A 22,072-nucleotide genomic window follows, 5' to 3' on the forward strand; every position below is an offset into this window, starting at 1 on the left:
CAGCTGTGATGGTGAGAGGGAGGGGGTAGGGGTGTGAGTGGGGGAGAGAGGAGGAAAACACAGCTGTGATGGTGAGAGGGAGGGGGTAGGGGTGTGAGAGGGGGAGGGAGGAGGAAAACACAGCTGTGATGGTGAGAGTGAGGGGGTAGGGGTATGAGACGGAGAAGTAAAACACAGCTGTGATGGTGAGAGGGAGGGGGTAGGGGTGTGAGTGGGGGAGGCAGGAGGAAAACACAGCTATGATGGTAAGAGGGAGGGGGTAGGGGCGAGAGACGGAGGAGTACAATACAGCCGTGAGATTTAGAGGGATGGGGGTAGAAGTGTGAGGCGGAGGAGGAAATTACAGCTGTGATGATGAGAGGGATGGGCGTAGGGGTGTGAGACGTAGGATTAGCACTCAGCTGTGATGGTGAGAGGGATGGGGGTAGGGGTGTGAGACGGAGGAGGAAAACAGCTGTGAGGATGAGAGTGATGGGGGTAGGGCTGTGAGACGGAGGAGTAAAACTCAGCTGTGATGATGAGAGGGATGGGGGTAAGGGTGTGAGACGGAGAAGTAAAACACAGCTGTGATGGTGAGAGGGAGGGGGTAGGGGTGTGAGTGGGGGAGGGAGGAGGAAAACACAGCTGTGATGATGAGAGGGAGGGGGTAGGGGTGTGAGAGGGGGAGGGAGGAGGAAAACACAGCTGTGATGGTGAGAGGGAGGGGGTAGGGGTGTGAGTGGGGGAGGCAGGAGGAAAACACAGCTGTGATGGTGAGAGGGAGGGGGTAGGGGTGTGAGTGGGGGAGGGAGGAGGAAAACACAGCTGTGATGGTGAGAGGGAGGGGGTAGGGGTGTGAGTGGGGGAGGGAGGAGGAAAACACAGCTGTGATGGTGAGAGGGAGGGGGTAGGGGTGTGAGTGGGGGAGGGAGGAGGAAAACACAGCTGTGATGGTGAGAGGGAGGGGGTAGGGGTGTGAGTGGGGGAGGGAGGAGGAAAACACAGCTGTGATGGTGAGAGGGATGGGGGTAGGGGTGTGAGACGGAGGAGTAAAACTCAGCTGTGATGATGAGAGGGATGGGGGTAGGGGTGTGAGACGGAGGAGTAAAACTCAGCTGTGATGATGAGAGGGATGGGGGTAAGGGTGTGAGACGGAGAAGTAAAACACAGCTGTGATGGTGAGAGGGAGGGGGTAGGGGTGTGAGTGGGGGAGGGAGGAGGAAAACACAGCTGTGATGGTGAGAGGGAGGGGGTAGGGGTGTGAGTGGGGGAGGAAGGAGGAAAACACAGCTGTGATGGTGAGAGGGAGGGGGGTAGGGGTGTGAGTGGGGGAGGGAGGAGGAAAACACAGCTGTGATGGTGAGAGGGAGGGGGTAGGGGTGTGAGTGGGGGAGGGAGGAGGAAAACACAGCTGTGATGGTGAGAGGGAGGGGGTAGGGGTGTGAGTGGGGGAGGGAGGAGGAAAACACAGCTGTGATGGTGAGAGGGATGGGGGTAGGGGTGTGAGACGGAGGAGTAAAACTCAGCTGTGATGATGAGAGGGATGGGGGTAGGGGTGTGAGACGGAGGAGTAAAACTCAGCTGTGATGATGAGAGGGATGGGGGTAAGGGTGTGAGACGGAGAAGTAAAACACAGCTGTGATGGTGAGAGGGAGGGGGTAGGGGTGTGAGTGGGGGAGGGAGGAGGAAAACACAGCTGTGATGGTGAGAGGGAGGGGGTAGGGGTGTGAGTGGGGGAGGAAGGAGGAAAACACAGCTGTGATGGTGAGAGGGAGGGGGGTAGGGGTGTGAGTGGGGGAGGGAGGAGGAAAACACAGCTGTGATGGTGAGAGGGAGGGGGTAGGGGTGTGAGTGGGGGAGGGAGGAGGAAAACACAGCTGTGATGGTGAGAGGGATGGGGGTAGGGGTGTGAGACGGAGGAGTAAAACTCAGCTGTGATGATGAGAGGGATGGGGGTAGGGGTGTGAGACGGAGGAGTAAAACTCAGCTGTGATGATGAGAGGGATGGGGGTAAGGGTGTGAGACGGAGAAGTAAAACACAGCTGTGATGGTGAGAGGGAGGGGGTAGGGGTGTGGGTGGGTGAGGGAGGAGGAAAACACAGCTGTGATGGTGAGAGGGAGGGGGTAGGGGTGTGAGTGGGGGAGGGAAGAGGAAAACACAGCTGTGATGGTGAGAGGGAGGGGGTAGGGCTGTGAGAGGGGGAGGGAGGAGGAAAACACAGCTGTGATGGTGAGAGGGAGGGGGTAGGGGTGTGAGAGGGGGAGGGAGGAGGAAAACACAGCTGTGATGGTGAGAGGGAGGGGGTAGGGGTGTGAGTGGGGGAGGGAGGAGGAAAACACAGCTGTGATGGTGAGAGGGAGGGGGTAGGGGTGTGAGAGGGGGAGGGAGGAGGAAAACACAGCTGTGATGATGAGAGGGAGGGGGTAGGGGTGTGAGAGGGGGAGGGAGGAGGAAAACACAGCTGTGATGGTGAGAGGGAGGGGGTAGGGGTGTGAGTGAGGGAGAGAGGAGGAAAACACAGCTGTGATGGTGAGAGGGAGGGGGTAGGGGTGTGAGTGGGGGAGGGAAGAGGAAAACACAGCTGTGATGGTGAGAGGGAGGGGGTAGGGCTGTGAGTGAGGGAGAGAGGAGGAAAACACAGCTGTGATGGTGAGAGGGAGGGGGTAGGGGTGTGAGTGAGGGAGAGAGGAGGAAAACACAGCTGTGATGGTGAGAGGGAGGGGGTAGGGGTGTGAGTGGGGGAGGCAGGAGGAAAACACAGCTGTGATGGTGAGAGGGAGGGGGTAGGGGTGTGAGTGGGGGAGGAAGGAGGAAAACACAGCTGTGATGGTGAGAGGGAGGGGGTAGGGGTGTGAGTGGGGGAGGGAGGAGGAAAACACAGCTGTGATGGTGAGAGGGAGGGGGTAGGGGTGTGAGTGGGGGAGGGAGGAGGAAAACACAGCTGTGATGGTGAGAGGGAGGGGGTAGGGGTGTGAGTGGGGGAGAGAGGAGGAAAACACAGCTGTGATGGTTAGAGGGAGGTGGTAGGGGTGTGAGAGGGGGAGGGAGGAGTAAAACACAGCTGTGATGGTGAGAGGGAGGGGGTAGGGGTGTGAGCGGGGGAGGGAGGAGGAAAACACAGCTGTGATGGTGAGAGGGAGGGGGTAGGGGTGTGAGTGGGGGAGAGAGGAGGAAAACACAGCTGTGATGGTGAGAGGGAGGTGGTAGGGGTGTGAGAGGGGGAGGGAGGAGGAAAACACAGCTGTGATGGTGAGAGGGAGGGGGTAGGGGTGTGAGTGGGGGAGGGAGGAGGAAAACACAGCTGTGATGGTGAGAGGGAGGGGGTAGGGGTGTGAGAGGGGGAGGGAGGAGGAAAACACAGCTGTGATGGTGAGAGGGAGGGGGTAGGGGTGTGTGTGGGGGAGGGAGGAGGAAAACACAGCTGTGATGGTGAGAGGGAGGGGGTAGGGGTGTGAGTGGGGGAGGGAGGAGGAAAACACAGCTGTGATGGTGAGAGGGAGGGGGTAGGGGTGTGAGTGGGGGAGAGAGGAGGAAAACACAGCTGTGATGGTTAGAGGGAGGTGGTAGGGGTGTGAGAGGGGGAGGGAGGAGGAAAACACAGCTGTGATGGTGAGAGGGAGGGGGTAGGGGTGTGAGTGGGGGAGGGAGGAGGAAAACACAGCTGTGATGGTGAGAGGGAGGGGGTAGGGGTGTGAGTGGGGGAGAGAGGAGGAAAACACAGCTGTGATGGTGAGAGGGAGGTGGTAGGGGTGTGAGAGGGGGAGGGAGGAGGAAAACACAGCTGTGATGGTGAGAGGGAGGGGGTAGGGGTGTGAGTGGGGGAGGGAGGAGGAAAACACAGCTGTGATGGTGAGAGGGAGGGGGTAGGGGTGTGAGAGGGGGAGGGAGGAGGAAAACACAGCTGTGATGGTGAGAGGGAGGGGGTAGGGGTGTGAGAGGGGGAGGGAGGAGGAAAACACAGCTGTGATGGTGAGAGGGAGGGGGTAGGGGTGTGAGTGGGGGAGGGAGGAGGAAAACACAGCTGTGATGGTTAGAGGGAGGGGGTAGGGGTGTGAGAGGGGGAGGGAGGAGGAAAACACAGCTGTGATGGTGAGAGGGAGGGGGTAGGGGTGTGAGAGGGGGAGGGAGGAGGAAAACACAGCTGTGATGGTGAGAGGGAGGGGGTAGGGGTGTGAGTGGGGGAGGGAGGAGGAAAACACAGCTGTGATGGTTAGAGGGAGGGGGTAGGGGTGTGAGAGGGGGAGGGAGGAGGAAAACACAGCTGTGATGGTCAGAGGGAGGGGGTAGGGGTGTGAGAGGGGGAGGGAGGAGGAAAACACAGCTGTGATGGTGAGAGGGAGGGGGTAGGGGTGTGAGTGGGGGAGGGAGGAGGAAAACACAGCTGTGATGGTGAGAGGGAGGGGGTAGGGGTGTGAGAGGGGGAGGGAGGAGGAAAACACAGCTGTGATGGTGAGAGGGAGGGGGTAGGGGTGTGAGTGGGGGAGGGAGGAGGAAAACACAGCTGTGATGGTGAGAGGGAGGGGGTAGGGGTGTGAGTGGGGGAGGGAGGAGGAAAACACAGCTGTGATGGTGAGAGGGAGGGGGTAGGGGTGTGAGTGGGGGAGGGAGGAGGAAAACACAGCTGTGATGGTGAGAGGGAGGGGGTAGGGGTGTGAGTGGGGGAGGGAGGAGGAAAACACAGCTGTGATGGTGAGAGGGAGGGGGTAGGGGTGTGAGAGGGGGAGAGAGGAGGAAAACACAGCTGTGATGGTGAGGGGGTAGGGGTGTGAGAGGGGGAGGGAGGAGGAAAACACAGCTATGATGGTGAGAGGGAGGGGGTAGGGGTGTGAGTGGGTGAGGGAGGAGAAAAACACAGCTGTGATGGTGAGAGGGAGGGGGTAGGGGTGTGAGAGGGGGAGAGGGAAGGAAAACACAGCTGTGATGGTGAGAGGGAGGGGGTAGGGGTGTGAGAGGGGGAGAGAGGAGGAAAACACAGCTGTGCTGGTGAGAGGGAGGGGGTAGGGGTGTGAGAGGGGGAGGGAGGAGGAAAACACAGCTGTGATGGTGAGAGGGAGGGGGTAGGGGTGTGTGTGGGGGAGGGAGGAGGAAAACACAGCTGTGATGGTGAGAGGGAGGGGGTAGGGGTGTGAGTGGGGGAGGGAGGAGGAAAACACAGCTGTGATGGTGAGAGGGAGGGGGTAGGGGTGTGAGTGGGGGAGAGAGGAGGAAAACACAGCTGTGATGGTTAGAGGGAGGTGGTAGGGGTGTGAGAGGGGGAGGGAGGAGGAAAACACAGCTGTGATGGTGAGAGGGAGGGGGTAGGGGTGTGAGTGGGGGAGGGAGGAGGAAAACACAGCTGTGATGGTGAGAGGGAGGGGGTAGGGGTGTGAGTGGGGGAGAGAGGAGGAAAACACAGCTGTGATGGTGAGAGGGAGGTGGTAGGGGTGTGAGAGGGGGAGGGAGGAGGAAAACACAGCTGTGATGGTGAGAGGGAGGGGGTAGGGGTGTGAGTGGGGGAGGGAGGAGGAAAACACAGCTGTGATGGTGAGAGGGAGGGGGTAGGGGTGTGAGAGGGGGAGGGAGGAGGAAAACACAGCTGTGATGGTGAGAGGGAGGGGGTAGGGGTGTGAGAGGGGGAGGGAGGAGGAAAACACAGCTGTGATGGTGAGAGGGAGGTGGTAGGGGTGTGAGTGGGGGAGGGAGGAGGAAAACACAGCTGTGATGGTGAGAGGGAGGGGGTAGGGGTGTGAGTGGGGGAGAGAGGAGGAAAACACAGCTGTGATGGTGAGAGGGAGGTGGTAGGGGTGTGAGAGGGGGAGGGAGGAGGAAAACACAGCTGTGATGGTGAGAGGGAGGGGGTAGGGGTGTGAGTGGGGGAGGGAGGAGGAAAACACAGCTGTGATGGTTAGAGGGAGGGGGTAGGGGTGTGAGAGGGGGAGGGAGGAGAAAAACACAGCTGTGATGGTGAGGGGGAGGGGGTAGGGGTGTGAGTGGGGGAGGGAGGAGGAAAACACAGCTGTGATGGTGAGAGGGAGGGGGTAGGGGTGTGAGTGGGGGAGGGAGGAGGAAAACACAGCTGTGATGGTTAGAGGGAGGGGGTAGGGGTGTGAGAGGGGGAGGGAGGAGGAAAACACAGCTGTGATGGTGAGAGGGAGCGGGTAGGGGTGTGAGAGGGGGAGGGAGGAGGAAAACACAGCTGTGATGGTGAGAGGGAGGGGGTAGGGGTGTGAGTGGGGGAGGGAGGAGGAAAACACAGCTGTGATGGTGAGAGGGAGGGGGTAGGGGTGTGAGAGGGGGAGAGAGGAGGAAAACACAGCTGTGATGGTGAGGGGGTAGGGGTGTGAGAGGGGGAGGGAGGAGGAAAACACAGCTATGATGGTGAGAGGGAGGGGGTAGGGGTGTGAGTGGGTGAGGGAGGAGAAAAACACAGCTGTGATGGTGAGAGGGAGGGGGTAGGGGTGTGAGAGGGGGAGAGGGGAGGAAAACACAGCTGTGATGGTGAGAGGGAGGGGGTAGGGGTGTGAGAGGGGGAGAGAGGAGGAAAACACAGCTGTGCTGGTGAGAGGGAGGGGGTAGGGGTGTGAGAGGGGGAGGGAGGAGGAAAACACAGCTGTGATGGTGAGAGGGAGGGTGTAGGGGTGTGAGAGGGGGAGGGAGGAGGAAAACACAGCTGTGATGGTGAGAGGGAGGGGGTAGGGGTGTGAGAGGGGTAGAGAGGAGGAAAACACAGCTGTGATGGTGAGAGGGAGGGGGTAGGGGTGTGAGTGGGGGAGGGAGGAGGAAAACACAGCTGTGATGGTGAGAGGGAGGGGGTAGGGGTGTGAGTGGGGGAGAGAGGAGGAAAACACAGCTGTGATGGTGAGAGGGAGGGGGTAGGGGTGTGAGAGGGGTAGAGAGGAGGAAAACACAGCTGTGATGGTGAGAGGGAGGGGGTAGGGGTGTGAGTGGGGGAGGGAGGAGGAAAACACAGCTGTGATGGTGAGAGGGAGGGGGTAGGGGTGTGAGAGGGGGAGAGGGGAGGAAAACACAGCTGTGATGGTTAGAGGGAGGGGGTAGGGGTGTGAGAGGGGGAGGGAGGAGGAAAACACAGCTGTGATGGTGAGAGGGAGGGGGTAGGGGTGTGAGTGGGTGAGGGAGGAGGAAAACACAGCTGTGATGGTGAGAGGGAGGGGGTAGGGGTGTGAGTTGGGTAGGGAGGAGGAAACAGCTGTGAGGGTGAGAGGGAGGGGTTAGGGCGGGGGTGAAATAACACACAGCTGTAGGAATAGCGTTCCCCAGAGAGTCCTTAGTATTATCAACACTGCTAACGAACACGTGTGTTGCTCTCGATACAGTTTTGTTATTCAAAAGACCTTGAACAGGTTCAAACATTATTTTGAGGAGACAGTACATCGTCAGGTCTTTGATTCCAGAGGGAGTTTCTGAACGCCTGGTTCCCTAACCTGCACAGGGACGTCTATGTGATCCCCCCGCACCATGTAGACACGGTGCACGTCACAAAACAACACACCCAGGGAGGTGACTTGATCGACGTGTTGAAAACTCAACAACAAATCGACAGTGATAGCACTAAGCGTACAGAGGTCAGTGACGTCGTACACATAGACAGAGCGCTGAAGAAAGTCCACTGCTGCATGAATAAGATCAAGGACAAAGCAGAGAGTCAGAAAGAAGTTTTAATAATAATGACTCAAGGCAAATGTGGCGCTGGTTCCCGAAGCCTCTACACTGGGGCAGCCGCCAGGAGCATGAACAGCGACGAGACAGAACCTTTAGTTCTGCAAGAAGACTTAGTTCTGGAGGAAGACTTTGTTGATCTGCTGGTCATTGATCGTAACCGGGGAGTAATGATGGGGGCAATCATACGTCAGACAGAAGAGGACCCTCATGCAGTTCAAGAAGAATTGCGGAAGGCAGCTGATTACCTGCAGCAAGCTGGAGATGTCGTGAAGCGTTGTGTTCTGGGTGACTTGGACCTACCCCAGCCTGCAATCCACCAGGCCATTCTCCTGCCTCACACGACCAGACGCTGTCTAGTGGAGGCACTGCAAAGCATGGACGATGTAAGTATGCAATACCCCCCCTCCTCTACAAACGCACACATACACACACGCACGCACGCCAGCACGCACACACACAACTACACAGCCACACACAAACACACGCGCCCACACACACACACACACAAACACACACACACACACACAGATAAAGAGAGACTGAGAGAGAGAGAGAGAGAGAGAGAGAGAGAGAGAGAGAGAGAGAGAGAGAGAGGAGGTATTACACACCGGTGCGACCGAAACTAAGGTATCAATAAACTACGCTTGTGCATCGGGTTGAAAGTATACCCTGATCCCTCGGAGATATACCTCCACTCCGGTCTGAACGACCTCACGTGACATGTTATATGGTAGAAGAGTATGCTGTCGCTTATTCTCCTTCTGAAGATGAGGTATACCTTCACTTCGGTTAGACTGAAACGATGCTCAAGCAGCGGAATTTGTGTGTGTTTTGTTTCAGAGAGATGTTATTTTATCCTAACAAACAAGAAGATATTCTCACGCACCGCCTTGTTCAGGATATTCACTAGTTGACAATGATGTGTGCTAATAAATAAGCAATGAAACGAACAAAGGAAAGAACGACCGAACGAAAGAACAAATGAACCAAAGAACGGACGGACGGACGGACGGACGGACGGACGGACGGACGGACGGACGGACGGACGGACGGACGGACGGACGGACAGACGGACGAATTGACGGACGGACGGACGGACGGACTGACGGACAGACTGACGGACGGACCAACGGGCAGACTGATTGAGGGGCGGACCGATGGACAGGGGGTGGGGGGAGGGTGGGGGGGGGTGTGTGTGTGTTACGGGTAACCCCTCCTGATCCGGTCCTGCAGGGTATTCCTTCAACCCTCTGCACAAGAGCAATCTTTTGATACAGACTGAAGGACGGACGGACTGACGGACGGACTGATGGACTGACCGACAGACTGTCGGACGGACGTACGGACGGACATACGGACGGACTAAAAGGACGAAGGAACGAATGAACGAAGGAAATAACGAAGGAACGAAAGAGCGAACGAACCAACCCACGAATGAACGAAAGAACGAACGAACGAACGAACGAACGAACGAACGAACGAGCAAACAAACAAACAAGCAAACAAACAAAAAAAACAACAAATAAACAAGCAAACAATAAACAATATGTGCAAACTGGCGCATTTTCAGAGCATTTGTCAAACGTTTGGAGGAGGTTTACGGTTAGGCCAGGGTGGGGGTTGTCCCACCAACAATGAGGAACATCCCCCCCCCCCTCTCTCTCTCTCTCTCCTAGCTGTAGTTCGGCCCTGCACAAGAGGAATTTATTGATACGGACTCAGTGAAGGAAGAACGGATTGACTGACGGACGGACGGACTGACGGACGTACTGAAGGACTGTCGGACGGACTGTTGAACGAACGAACGAACGAACGAACCAACGAACAAACGAACGAACAAACAAACGAACAAATTAGCAAATGAATACATACATTCGCAGAGAGAAAAAGGCAAAAGGTACATTTGTGGAGTCAGTAAGGGGGGTGGGTGGACTTCCGGAACCCAGGAACCTTGGGAGTCCACCCTGGCCTAGATCACACACACTGACTTCATCCGACACACACTGACACACTGACACACACACGTGACACACACACGTGACACAACCACACACACACAACGTGACCACACACACACGGGCACACACACAGACACACCCCCACACCGGCACACACACACACACACACACACACACACGCACGCACACACACACACACACACACACACACACACACACATACACACTGTGACACACACACGTACACACACGTACACTAGTGACACACACACACACACACACATACACAAACACACACACACACACATACACAAACACATACTGACACACTCGCAACTGACATATCAGAGGGGGGTGGTAAGTCATTTGAACGTTTAAATTCTTTTGTCACAAATTTTAAAAACCCATCAACAATAGGGCGTATGCATAAACTCCCGTCTTTTTAGTGGAAACTGACCTATGAGAGTAGTTTCCCTTGTTTGGGCCAAACAATGGCGTCAGCGAAGGGAAATCCTACCATCTGTAGCTGTATAGATCTGTGAGCGAGTCACAGTCGTTCTTGCGTGAAAGAGGCGTCACGTTTAGCGATTACCGCAAGCATGAACTGTCCGATTTAGTGCAGAAAGCATTTGAAATCAAGTTGCCCATCGATCCCGAGGCGCTGATCGAGGATCGAGCCGAAGTGATCGGCTTGAAACTGCGCGATTTAGCCGGTCCAGAAAACCCACGACGACGCAATGTTCAGAGCTCTGCAGAATCCTGGTTTCTTGTCAGGAAGTACCAACATAAACATTCTACCTGACTTTTCTGAGTTTGATGTGTGCACGTACCAGCTCAGTGCATCAAATGCGTCTGTTGCCAGTGTGCGGGATTATCGTAAATCAGAAGGATTCCAGATGATGAGAGATGGATAATTATGTGGTAGAATTTATACAAGCGTGTGGCATCCCATCACTGCCATCAGAGCCCCCAACAGATGGCTATTTTGCTGTCAAAAGCAAAGTGAAGCCAAGAACCCAGTGACTGGTGCAAAATTTTATTCACAGTGGATTGCAATGACAAGTGTGGACATGGACCTAAGGAGCTGCATTTTGTCAGCCTTCTGCACCTGCAAGGGAGGGTATGTTCATATTTTGCTCGTTATTGTTAACACATTTAGCAGGCTGTCTATTCTTCCTTACATCTACACCAAGATAAAGGGAAGTAAAGCTAGCTAACTAACTAACCAGGATGTCAGGCAGTATTTTTTTTAATTTTAATTTTTATTTTATTTTTTGGGGCGGGGGGACTATTTTAATGGTTGATTGACTTTTAGGCCATAACAAACTTTGGTACAGGCCATCAGTAGACTTGCACTGTTTGTAACTTATCTATTTCATTTAAATTAAACTGATCTACATACATGTGTATGCAAACAACAGTTGTGGGCAGAATGATGAAGTCATTGTGTGTGCTTTATACTGAAGTGTTAAAAAATTAATTAACCTTTTCAGCATTAGTGTTGCGACTTCATAACTTTAAGATGTCCAACTCATATATTACTCCCTATTTTAGTATTTGTCATTGTACCAATGACATTTAAAACCTAAAAGTTAAAATCTGGTGTAATGTCTGAACAGCTTGTGCTGGGGAAGCACACAGTAGTGTCATTCATGTTGAGAGGGTTAACTATTTTAGCACTGTATAAATGCATCATTACAATTTACATTGAATGCGTAAACTGTTGCAGATTGGATGGTTATTGCCGCCATGTTCTGGCCACACTGTATGAGGTCATCGACTACAGAACTGACAGCAAAACGAGCGTCACTTCCGAGTCCTGCAGATGGGTGCGACGTGCAACTGAGAGCAGCAACGGAGTACTACTGACTGACATCCAAACAGATCTAGTCCAAAGGCCTGCAAATGACACGTAAGTAAAATTCTATAGATCTAGGAGTAGGTAACTGAGATTAAAATTGATTGCACGTACAGGGGGGGGGGGGGGGGGGGGGGGGAGAGTTCATTATTTTAGCTCGCTCATAGATCACAGAGTAAATATTTGATTGATTGATATGCAACTTACATAGCACACATATCCACACACTAGGTGTATGCTCAAGGCGCTTGGATGATGTTCTAGTCCTCCCTCGTGGTGGCTGTCTCACCCTGTGGTGAGACCAGTGACTCGGCTGCCGCCGGCGCTTAGTAGTATTAGTAGTACTGATGTAACACCACAGGGATAGGTGTATGCTGGGTGTGTTCGTGTTTCTATAGGCCACTTTAATGCTGACAGATCTTTATTTTGCGTGCTCAGTCTTTTTGCATACGTCACTAGGTGTGTACACTACACACACTGAACCTCGGTTTAAGGTCTCATCCGACAGTATGTGCATGTATTTTATAATTTTAAGAAGTCAAAAAGATAATTCATTGTACAAAATTATCATAATTTACAAGATTGTACAACATCAGTTCAAGTTGCATGACACTGACAGGAAGATTAGACAACAAAAAAAAAGTCTGTTCCTGATCACCCGACGAACCCTAGCTTGGACTCAGACTGGTTTGGGGTCGGGGGTGGGATGGCAAGCATAACATTGATAGATGACTATAGTTTTGCAGTGGTTTGCTGTCTTGTACTATGAGTGTTAACAGCAATTGTTTATAATTTGTTACTCAACTTAGGCCAAAAAAAATAATAGGTGTGGTTACGGTAACATAGCCAAAAAAAATAGGGTAGGAAGGTGGGCAATCACTTTTTGTTTTTTTTTAACTTTTTTTTCTAATGTGTACAAATTAAACCTACTTGACAGGGAAATAAGTGTGCGACTCGGGCGCTTTCGCTTTCATTGCGTTTTCTGCACTCGTTTACTTGGGGTTTTTTGGTATTTTTTTGACAAATGTAATAAAAAGTTATAGGGTCGGCCCAAAAAAATAGGGTAGGTCGGGTTACCGTAACCACACCTATTTTTTTTTAGGCCTTACAGTAAGGACAATTAGCTTTTCTCAGCAACTGCTAACAATTGTGACTTGCAACAGCGCTTCCTTAAACATTGGGACACTTCTTTTGTTGTTGTTGAACATTTAATGGCTATAGTGTAGAAACTAGAAATGCTGAGATACATTGATGTAGTCATGAACAACAGCAACAACAAAAACAAGAACATGTTTTGAATTCTGATAGCTAGTGAAACTGACAGCTTGATTAGAATTATGTAGTTTTTGCAATTGCTGACTGAGTTGCATCCTTTGGTTTTACCTTGCATTGATTATCACCTTTGCTGACAATTGACTCATTGAGTGCCGTATTGAGTAACGTATAGTTATTTTATTTCAAGTTAACTTCTGCATGATGTTAATCCTACTCAAACTTAGTCAAAGTAAGGTATCATTATTTATGAAAAATGTGAAGTTGAAGATACAAATTAATGAGAAAGTTTGTGTATTTTTCTGTACACTCTTGCTATTTACTGTTTCAGTGCTGAACCATTTGCTTGAATTCTTGATCAGATGATGACAGAGTGACACCTGGTGGTACCCAATAAAACTGCCTTTGCTGCTATAACTACAAGCAATTTCTACAATTCAGAACAGTAAGTGCATGAGGTTCCATTTTAAGCTGTCAAGAGTAAATCTCAGGAATAGATTAGAAGATTTAGTTATGTCACACGTCTTGCTTTCTTGACTTTTCTCACACTCTCTTGTCAGACTCAGAGAGTGCATGATTGTACATTTTTTTTACAGTAATTTTTAATGTTCCTAATTGGAAAACAAATGTGTCATAATGTTAGTGTTTAGGATAACTATATGGCAGAGAGAATCATGGAAATGATTGGGTGATGGGGGTGTGTCGCTGGTGTGCAAGAGGGTGGGTGGGTGTGGAGAGAGTAGTGATGGTAGTCAACTACTAACTAAAAGATTACTGATTGCATACATTTAGTGTTTATTGATTTGGAGGGTGGGGGAGGAAGGCAAGCAGTATTATTACATGTGTATGGGTATACTAGTTGTGCGTGTTCCAAATGGGGGTGGAGGTTGGCATGGCAAGCAATAGCTCAGTCGGTATAGTGGCCTTGAAACCAGTTGTGGGGATTTATTTCTCAGAATTAACGTTGTGCAGACTCTGCTTGGTTTCTGAATAGCTTATTAAGCCTGTGACTGTGTGCATACATAAAGATCTCAAGTTCACAGTTTCAGGGCTTGGAATTAATGGAAACATCAACACACATGCAGGAAAAACTCAAAAAAAGGAGGGGGGGGGGGGGTTTGGTCCCACGGTAGTGTTTGAATGAAAGCAATCTTACTTTTTAAGAGGGTAATCTTGCAGGACTATGATTCTTACATTGGTAGTTGACTAGTGTAGTTGTGGTTTTGTACTAGTGAGGAATGTCATCTATGTCATGTGATTTCTTGCTTCTTCTTTTTGTGTGTGCAGCTAAAGATGTTGGACCTTGCCTACAGCCTAGTTTTGCATCTCCAACACCGTGGCTTTTCTCTGAGACACCACAGAAAACACAGCCTTTTCTGCTGCTGAAAGGTAAACATTAGGTTAAATTTGTGTTTGTTTTGATTTGTATGTTTTCCTTTTGTAGTCTATGGCAGGAGATTTGTGCAGGTGTACAAATGGTAGAGGTGTCAGAGGAAATGTCCACTTGTTACTTGTCTCTATATCAGTATATATGTATCACAAATACGCATCAAATGTACTGATAGAGACCACATGGACAATTTCAAGCACTTTTCTGCCAGGGGTATGGTCAGCTATGTAAGAATCATGTCTTACTCTGTTCATGCAAAAATAAGGTTCTGCATTTGAATGAGTTTGAATCAGGCACCTGTGTTTTTGCTCTTGTTTGTGCCCTCTTGTGAACTGTTAACTTATGAACAACCACCCCAGCAAGCAACTCTTTACTGTTCTGAGCACAACAGAAGGGCGCATGGTCTGGGCATATGGATGGTAAACACATCTCATGCACAAGTACAGGCCTGAAAGTGGCGAGTATTTTCAATTACTCGCCATGGCGAGTTTAAATCATGTAAATGGTGAGTAGAAATGTTAATCTACTCGCCACATGCGAGTAAAGTTGATTCTTCTTCTTCTTCTGCGTTCGATGGAGTAAAGTTGATAAAACAAATGGTTGTTTTGACGAGTAAAGTTTCAGTAAATTATGAGAAGTACAGTAGTACATGTACTAGCAGTGCTTCATTTTGTGGACTTTCAGTGCTGAAGTATGATTGTGTGGATTGATCATTTTGTATTCTGTTATTCAGATTGCCACTTGCTTTCTTTTACATATATTTACAAGTTGGTGGCTGATTTGTGTGTGTTGCAGAACACAGGTCCATGAATAAAAGAACCCAGCTGGTATTCTTCATTCATGGAAAATGAAAGGAAATTTATCAGCCAGGATTCACCACTCACTCTGCTAAGGGGGAACCCCGGTCAGCCCTACAGTGGATGAACAGCTTGGTCCTTGGAGGGAAAGGTAACCACTGCAGCACTTTAGAAGGGGTCTATGTCGACCAACAGTGGCTGTATTCCCTGTATGTTAATTTCCTGTACATATACACTAGGGAATATACTTCCGTTAGACGCCATGGAGTTACTTCAAGCTTACGAGAGTGAAAGTGATTCAATGGACGAGAGTACCAGCGAGGAAAACATAATACCAGGCTGTTGGGGGTGGGGGTGCAGATGTTTCTTTAACTAAATCCGTTTTGATAAACGGTCGAAGCATGTTTTGCTTGACTGGATGCCGCACGCGATTTCAGGATTTTAAATAGATTCTCCTATCTAACCGCAGTCACGCGCTTGGCGCAAGATTGTACGATATTATACTTCTCTACAGAAAATCCAACTGTATTCCCGGTACACAGGGAAAACACCTATGGCTATGGGGAATACACCTTCTTTTGGTCGACATAGACCCCTTCAACCTTACAATATGTGAATGTGTAGAATATTATGCTTTTGCTTAAAGCTTGTTACATTATGACTAAGACAGAAATGTTAATCATTCCCTTGGTGCAAATCATAAAAAGAACAATAGTGATCTGATATACTGTAGATCAATCGAGGAAAAGGTGTGTATGACCTAGAAGAAACTGGTTTTGAAAGTGCTGAGGATGGATGGAACATTGATGCAATATCATTTACTACATTGAACCTGGGTTTCAAACTGAAGTGCTTTTTTATGCTTCTTGTTGTTATATATACGGTCTCGATTGACTCCTGTGTTCAAGAGACTGTAAACAACCATAAACAATCTTGTGTTGTTGTTATGTGGTGGTGGTTTTGCTGTTGTCTAGCATCTACCCGTAATTGGCTTTATCAAATGCACCAGAAACGAGCATGAGTTTGTCGGATTAGTGAACTGTTTGAAAAACTTTAATGTATTTGTGGTTGACAGGTTGTTATTATTTCTATATTGTGTTCTTCTTTTTCTCAGGTGGGCTGTCTTCTGAAACATATGAATCGGGAGCGTCACATCTTTCTTCCTGAGACATCCCCTCTTGAAAATGGTGTGGCATTTAGCTGAATGGAAACGTGGCAGTGTCCTGTTTTTCATAGCTTCGATGCGCGAAGTTGGGGATTTCAGCAGAGAATTTATTGATTGATTAATTAATTAGTTATTTAAGCTCACCTCACTCCTTAGTGTTATTTAGGGGGGGGGGGGGGGGTGTTGGCCTGGATCTTGTTAGTGAACTTTCTTTCTGGCAACTCGCATCAGAAATTCCAGGTTTGCTTTCAAGGCAATAGACGGTTTTTGAAAATAATTCTGTTAGGATTATCAATCAATCAATCAATGAGGCTTATATCGCGCATATTCCGTGGGTACAGTTCTAGGCGCTCAGCAGTGATGCCGTGTGAGATGAAATTTTATACGGCCAGTAATTGCAGCCATTTCGGCGCATATTTACCTTTCACGGCCTATTATTCCAAGTCACACGGGTATAGATAGACAATTATTAACTGTGCCAAAGCAATTTTGCCAGGAAAGACCCTTTTGTCAATCGTGGGATCTTTAACGTGCACACCCAATGTAGTGTACACGGGGGGGAGTTCGGACACCGAAGAGGGTCTGCACACAAAGTTGACTCTGAAATAAATTTCCGCCGAACCTGGGATCGAACTCACGCTGACAGCGGCCAACTGAATACAAATCCAGCGCGCTACCAACTGAGCTATATCCCCGCCCCAATTATCAGCAGTCCGGAGGTGTAAAAATCCCTGTACTGCAGTCAGGTTTTTCAAAACATCTCGAGCACGCTCTACGCCTCTGACAGGCTGTATCCCACAATCGGGACAAACGACCAACTTGGATGTGTATGCCATGCGCACAATATGATACCCCTTGCCTTTAAAAATCAGCGGTCACGAGTTCATCAGAGTTCAGAATTTGTTGTGTAAAAGATAGCCGCTGTCAGCTAGCCATTCGTGGCTCAGGTGATTGTATTTAATACAAATTTAAAAAAAGGTTTCTTATGTAGCGCACGCCGCACAGCATACACATCACAGTCAGTCGCTTGTCCTGATCGCAGGATAGCGTGAAACATGCTCCGGGAGACTGCCAATAATCCTTACATAGTTATTTAAAGAAATTGTGTATTGGTACAGCATGTTATGCATGTACTAAGATAGCTATTTGTAAATATTTGGTAGATATATATGGTGGTGTCCCGAATTGCTCCCTCCCAATTTGCCCCATCCCATATGGTCCCCAATTATTCTTGCATTTTGCTGTGAGTAACATAACGTGTGCAAAGGCATTTGTCTGAAGCGCATTTCCAAAAAGACCCCCCGCGGGTTAGGGGGAAGAATTTACAGACCTGGGAACCCATACGATTTCGCCGTATTCTGTACGCAAGATTGTCGAGAATACAATCAGTACGGTCAGTGGGAAAAAAATACGACGAGAAAAATTCCTAGACTACTTTTATTCACAAGCCCATCTTGAAGCCGATCCAGTATTTTGACACATGATTACAGTTTTTGTCAGGATTTGTTTTGAATGTACATGTATAGGTAAACTTAATTAACGATGTGGCGGACGCGTGTGAAGCATGTTTGAATCATGGATGTTCAAATGCTGTGTGGAGTACGCTCATTTTTCTGAAAATACACCAAGTTTGTTTGAGAATACTCTAAGTGCAAAACAGGGGTTCCCAGGTCTGAATTTACCCGATGCTCCCCAGCATGTCGTAAGAGGCGACTAACGGATTCTGTTTCTCCTTTTACCCTTGTTAAGTGTTTCTTATATAGTCAATGTTTGTAAAGATTTTAGTCAAGCAGTATGTAAGAAATGTTAAGTCCTTTGTACTGGAAACTTGCATTCTCCCAGTAAGGTAGTATATTGTACTACGTTGCAAGCCCCTGGAGCAATTTTTTTATTAGTGCTTTTGTGAACAAGAAACAATTAACAAGTGGCTCTATCCCATCTCCCCCCCTTTCCCTGTCGCGATATAACCTTCGTTAAACACCAATTAAAGAAAGAATTTCCAAAAAGCATAGTTACCATTTGTTTTTTTAAATCTGAATCCGTGACTGTTGTTCTTGAATACTTTTTCGTTTAGGTTTCCAAAAATGCTGATTTAAAGGGGAAGGATAGTTGAAACTGTAACCGTTCACATTTTGCTCCCAGATTTGCAGTTGTTGTTTTTACTAGGAGTTTGGACGGGCTCGGTGTTTTTGTGGATAAGACATCGGCCTCCTATTCAGAAGGTCATGAGTCAAAATCGCGGCCGCCTGGTAGGTTAAAGGTGGAGAATTTTCTGATCTCCAAGGTCATTGCTTATGTGCAGACCTGCTAGTGCCTTATCCTCCTTCGTGTGTACACGCAAGCACAAGACAAAGTGCGCACGGAAAAGATCCTGTAACCCATGTCAGAGTTTGGTAGGTTATAGAAACACAAAAATACCCTGCATGCTTCCCCCGAAAGCGGCGTATGGCTGCCTGAATGGTGGGGTAAAAACGGTCATACACGTAAAAATCCACTCGTGCAAATTTGTGAGTGAGCGTGGGAGTTTCAGCCCATGAGCGAAGAAGAAGAAGAACTATGAGTTTTACTCTTTTAAAAAAATGATTTTCAAATTCGAAGATTGCCACAACAGTAGTCTATCTCATCCGACTTGAACCCTTCAGACTCCCTGTACATGTACTTGCAGTTTAAACTCATATTTTGTCTGAGTAGTAGGTTTTGCCTTTCACGCCTGGTGGCGTGTAGGGCAGCGATTTTGTCTGAGAATAGTTTTCAAATGCAAAGTCCTTCAGAAAAACTGCGAGATAAAAATCTGGAGTGCTAATATCGTGTTGGTGTACCTTCCACTCAGTGGCCGAGTGGTAACGCACTTGCGCTCGATCGGAAGCGAGAGGTTGCGAGTTCGACCCTGGGTCAGGGCGTTAGCAATTTTCTGCCCCCTTTCCTAACCTAGGTGGTGGGTTCAAGTCTTTCGGATGAGACGAAAAACCGAGGTCCCTTCGTGTACACTACATTGGGGTGTGCACGTTAAAGATCCCACGATTGACAAAAGGGTCTTTCCTGGCAAAATTGTATAGGCATAGATAAATTTTCATCAAAATGTCCACCAAAATACCCGTGTGACTTGGAATAATAGGCCGTGAAAAGCAGGATATGCGCCGAAATGGCTGCGATCTGCTGGCCGATGTGAATGCGTGATGTATTGTGTAAAACAATATTCCATCTCACACGGCATAAATAAATCCCTGTGCCTTGAATATGTGCGCGATATAAATTGCATAAAATGAAATTAAAATAAAATCCCTGAGCTTAGAACTGTACCCACAGAATACGCGCAATATAAGCCTCATATTGATTGGTATGTAAGAAATGTTAAAGTCCTTTGTACTGGAAACTTGCATTCTCCCAGTAAGGTAGTATATTGTACTACGTTGCAAGCCCCTGGAGCAATTTTTTTATTAGTGCTTTTGTGAACAAGAAACAATTAACAAGTGGCTCTATCCCATAAATATAGCCTTATAAATGTACTCCGTGACTGTATTTGTATATGGTGAAAAGGAGAAGATATAAAATTTGTGAAATAGGACTTCGTATTTGGTTTTGTCATAATGAATTTGTTGTTTCTGTGTGTGTGTGTGTGTGTGTGTGTGTGTGTGTGTGTGTGTGTGTGTGTGTGTGTGTGTGTGAGCATGCATGCGTGCTTATGTGTGAGTGCACAATTGTGTGTGTGTATTAATCCAGCAGAAACAGCTTCTCTTCCATACATTTGAATCATTTATATTGATACCACATGGAGACTATTCTGAACACACAAGCGTGGGTTTCTCTCTACAGTGCTTTTCCTAAAGTTAAATATTGAATTTTTAAATTTAAAAGTTTTTGGCACACCACTTTAAGATAATGCTCAAGGAAAATAAATAGTCTTCTTTTTTCATTAACGCTTTTTCTCACAGTGATGTGTCAATATCTCAGACGCAAATCCAGAGTCATGCACCGTTGTATGCTTGGGAAGCGCACTATACTCACTTTGAAACGTGCATAGTGTCAAAAGAAATCACACACACACACACACACACACACACACACACACACACACACTGAAAGTATGAAGAAGCCCCTCCAACTTTTGGTTGAGTTTGACTGCATTACCTTGAGGAGACTGACGACACTTCACAATGGAAAGAAAAATAACTTTTACATTTCAGTGATTTGTTTTAAGTACAAAAGTACAAGTGAAAGTAGAAATAAATTAACGTGACACTATCCCGTAATCACATATCAGGGTCAACTATAATCAGTCCATTGGTTTACAAAACTTTATTCAATTTGTTATCATGACAGAAACAATGCATTGTTTTTTTAAGATAACTCAAGCATAAATGCTTATTTTAAGTCATCCTGGTATGTACATAACAAAGTTTAGCATGATGGCGGACTAGATACATTTACTCATTTCAGACAACGAAAACAAACAGACAAACCTGATGCGCAAGCAATCAAAAAAGGGAGGGGGTGGTAGTACAGAACTTGGTGGGGGTAAAAACAAGAAACAAAAAGAAATGGGGTACGAGAGAACAGAATTCAGCATAAGGGAAAAAAAAAAGGACGACGAAGACTTGGAGCGCCAGAAATGTTGGAAGAGTGGGTCACGTCACAATAATATTAAATGCACAGAAGACACACACGCAAAGTTAATACATTTTGTGATCGGCGAAAATGGCACTAAATTACATAACGATTGGGCCATAATCGATAAGTCGAAACAAGGACACAAAACACGAGAGAAATTACGAAGAACAATTGGTCAGGCAGCATTTGTCTCATGACAGTGTCAAATGAACATTATGAATAAAATGTAGAGGCTCATGTACGGAACATGCCTGTTTGTCTTAATAAATTCTTGTACAGTTATGAATATGGTCTGATTGACATTCCGGGAATATTGCGGGATGCCTTTCAATAATATTTCAATAAACTTATAATCAGTTATCAATTGACAATAATCGTACATCTCTACACAAGGGTCAATGCAACAAATAGTGCTCAGCAGTCTCCCTTGGGTAACCGCACTCACATTTGGGGCAATCCTTGAGGTGCCGCTCACATAAATCAAAATTCAAATCACTCAAACCAATACCATACCTGTCAAGTCCTACGCATTCTGCGTAATTCTTACGGATTTTCGGTGTTTTTTGGGTCCTACGTCGTATACCTCAAACCATACGCATTTTCAGCATTAAAAAAAAAAAAATTTTTTTTTTTTTTTTTTTTTTTTTTTTTTTGCTGGCATGGACTGCCGTTCATTCATTTCTGAGGAGGAGCTTGCACCAGCCACACAACAGAAGTTCTGGCATGATGTGCGCCAGTTCTACATGGCCTGTGTGAGGAAAATGTTGAATAAATTTCCATTTGGCAGTGAAACCCTGCAACACCTTCAAGTGCTGGATCACAGTCTGGGAGCTGACACACTGACTGCCTTCTTACAGGTCAAAATTAACTCTGATGCATGCTGCCATGATTTTAAGGTGACTGGCAGCATGATTGACAAAGCAAAGATTTGCACAGATGAATACAACAAAGAACACAAGTGACAAGTGACAAAAAAAATGAACGAACAAGAGTGCAGTGTAAATGTATTACATGTAGGCTAGTGGTAAATAAAGAGCAGTTTGTGTAGAAAGGAATTTATGTGTTTTACTTTTAGTTTGTGAAAACCAATCTGATTGGTTTAGTGTGTATGCGTGAGAAGTTGAATTTGTGCGTTTAACCACATCCTGATCCACGCATTAACTATGGTTTTTGATCCCCAACTATGGTTTCTTATGCCATTTACTATGGTCAGAGGCCAAAAGTACTTGACAGGTATGCAATACGCAGTCTGCAATTATGGACTTTTTCAAATCTATCTCCAAAATAATAATGACATGGTACTTTAAAATCAACGTTGATTGCAGTAAAGTAATTGACTGACAATTAAGGTTGTATGTGGGGTGCCTAAAATTTGAACTTTTCTT

General features: G+C 47.9%; 2 protein-coding genes across 3 annotated transcripts in view; one reads left to right on the forward strand and one right to left on the reverse strand.

Moving 5' to 3' along the window:
- LOC138951295 (uncharacterized) overlaps positions 1-10,511 on the forward strand; it is a 69,290-nt gene extending 58,779 nt beyond the window's left edge. Inside the window, exons 7-8 of the mRNA XM_070322924.1 lie at positions 7,372-8,022; positions 10,431-10,511. Coding sequence (XP_070179025.1) covers positions 7,372-8,022; positions 10,431-10,511 — 732 coding nt within the window. The remainder of the gene's footprint in view (positions 1-7,371; positions 8,023-10,430) is intronic.
- The window catches only part of LOC138950247 (uncharacterized), a 796,434-nt gene that overhangs the window by 606,550 nt on the left and 167,812 nt on the right, over positions 1-22,072 (reverse strand). The window lies entirely within an intron of this gene.

Source organism: Littorina saxatilis, linkage group LG16 (genome assembly GCF_037325665.1).
Source record: "Littorina saxatilis isolate snail1 linkage group LG16, US_GU_Lsax_2.0, whole genome shotgun sequence".
In the NCBI taxonomy this organism is placed as follows: Eukaryota; Metazoa; Mollusca; class Gastropoda; order Littorinimorpha; family Littorinidae; genus Littorina; species Littorina saxatilis.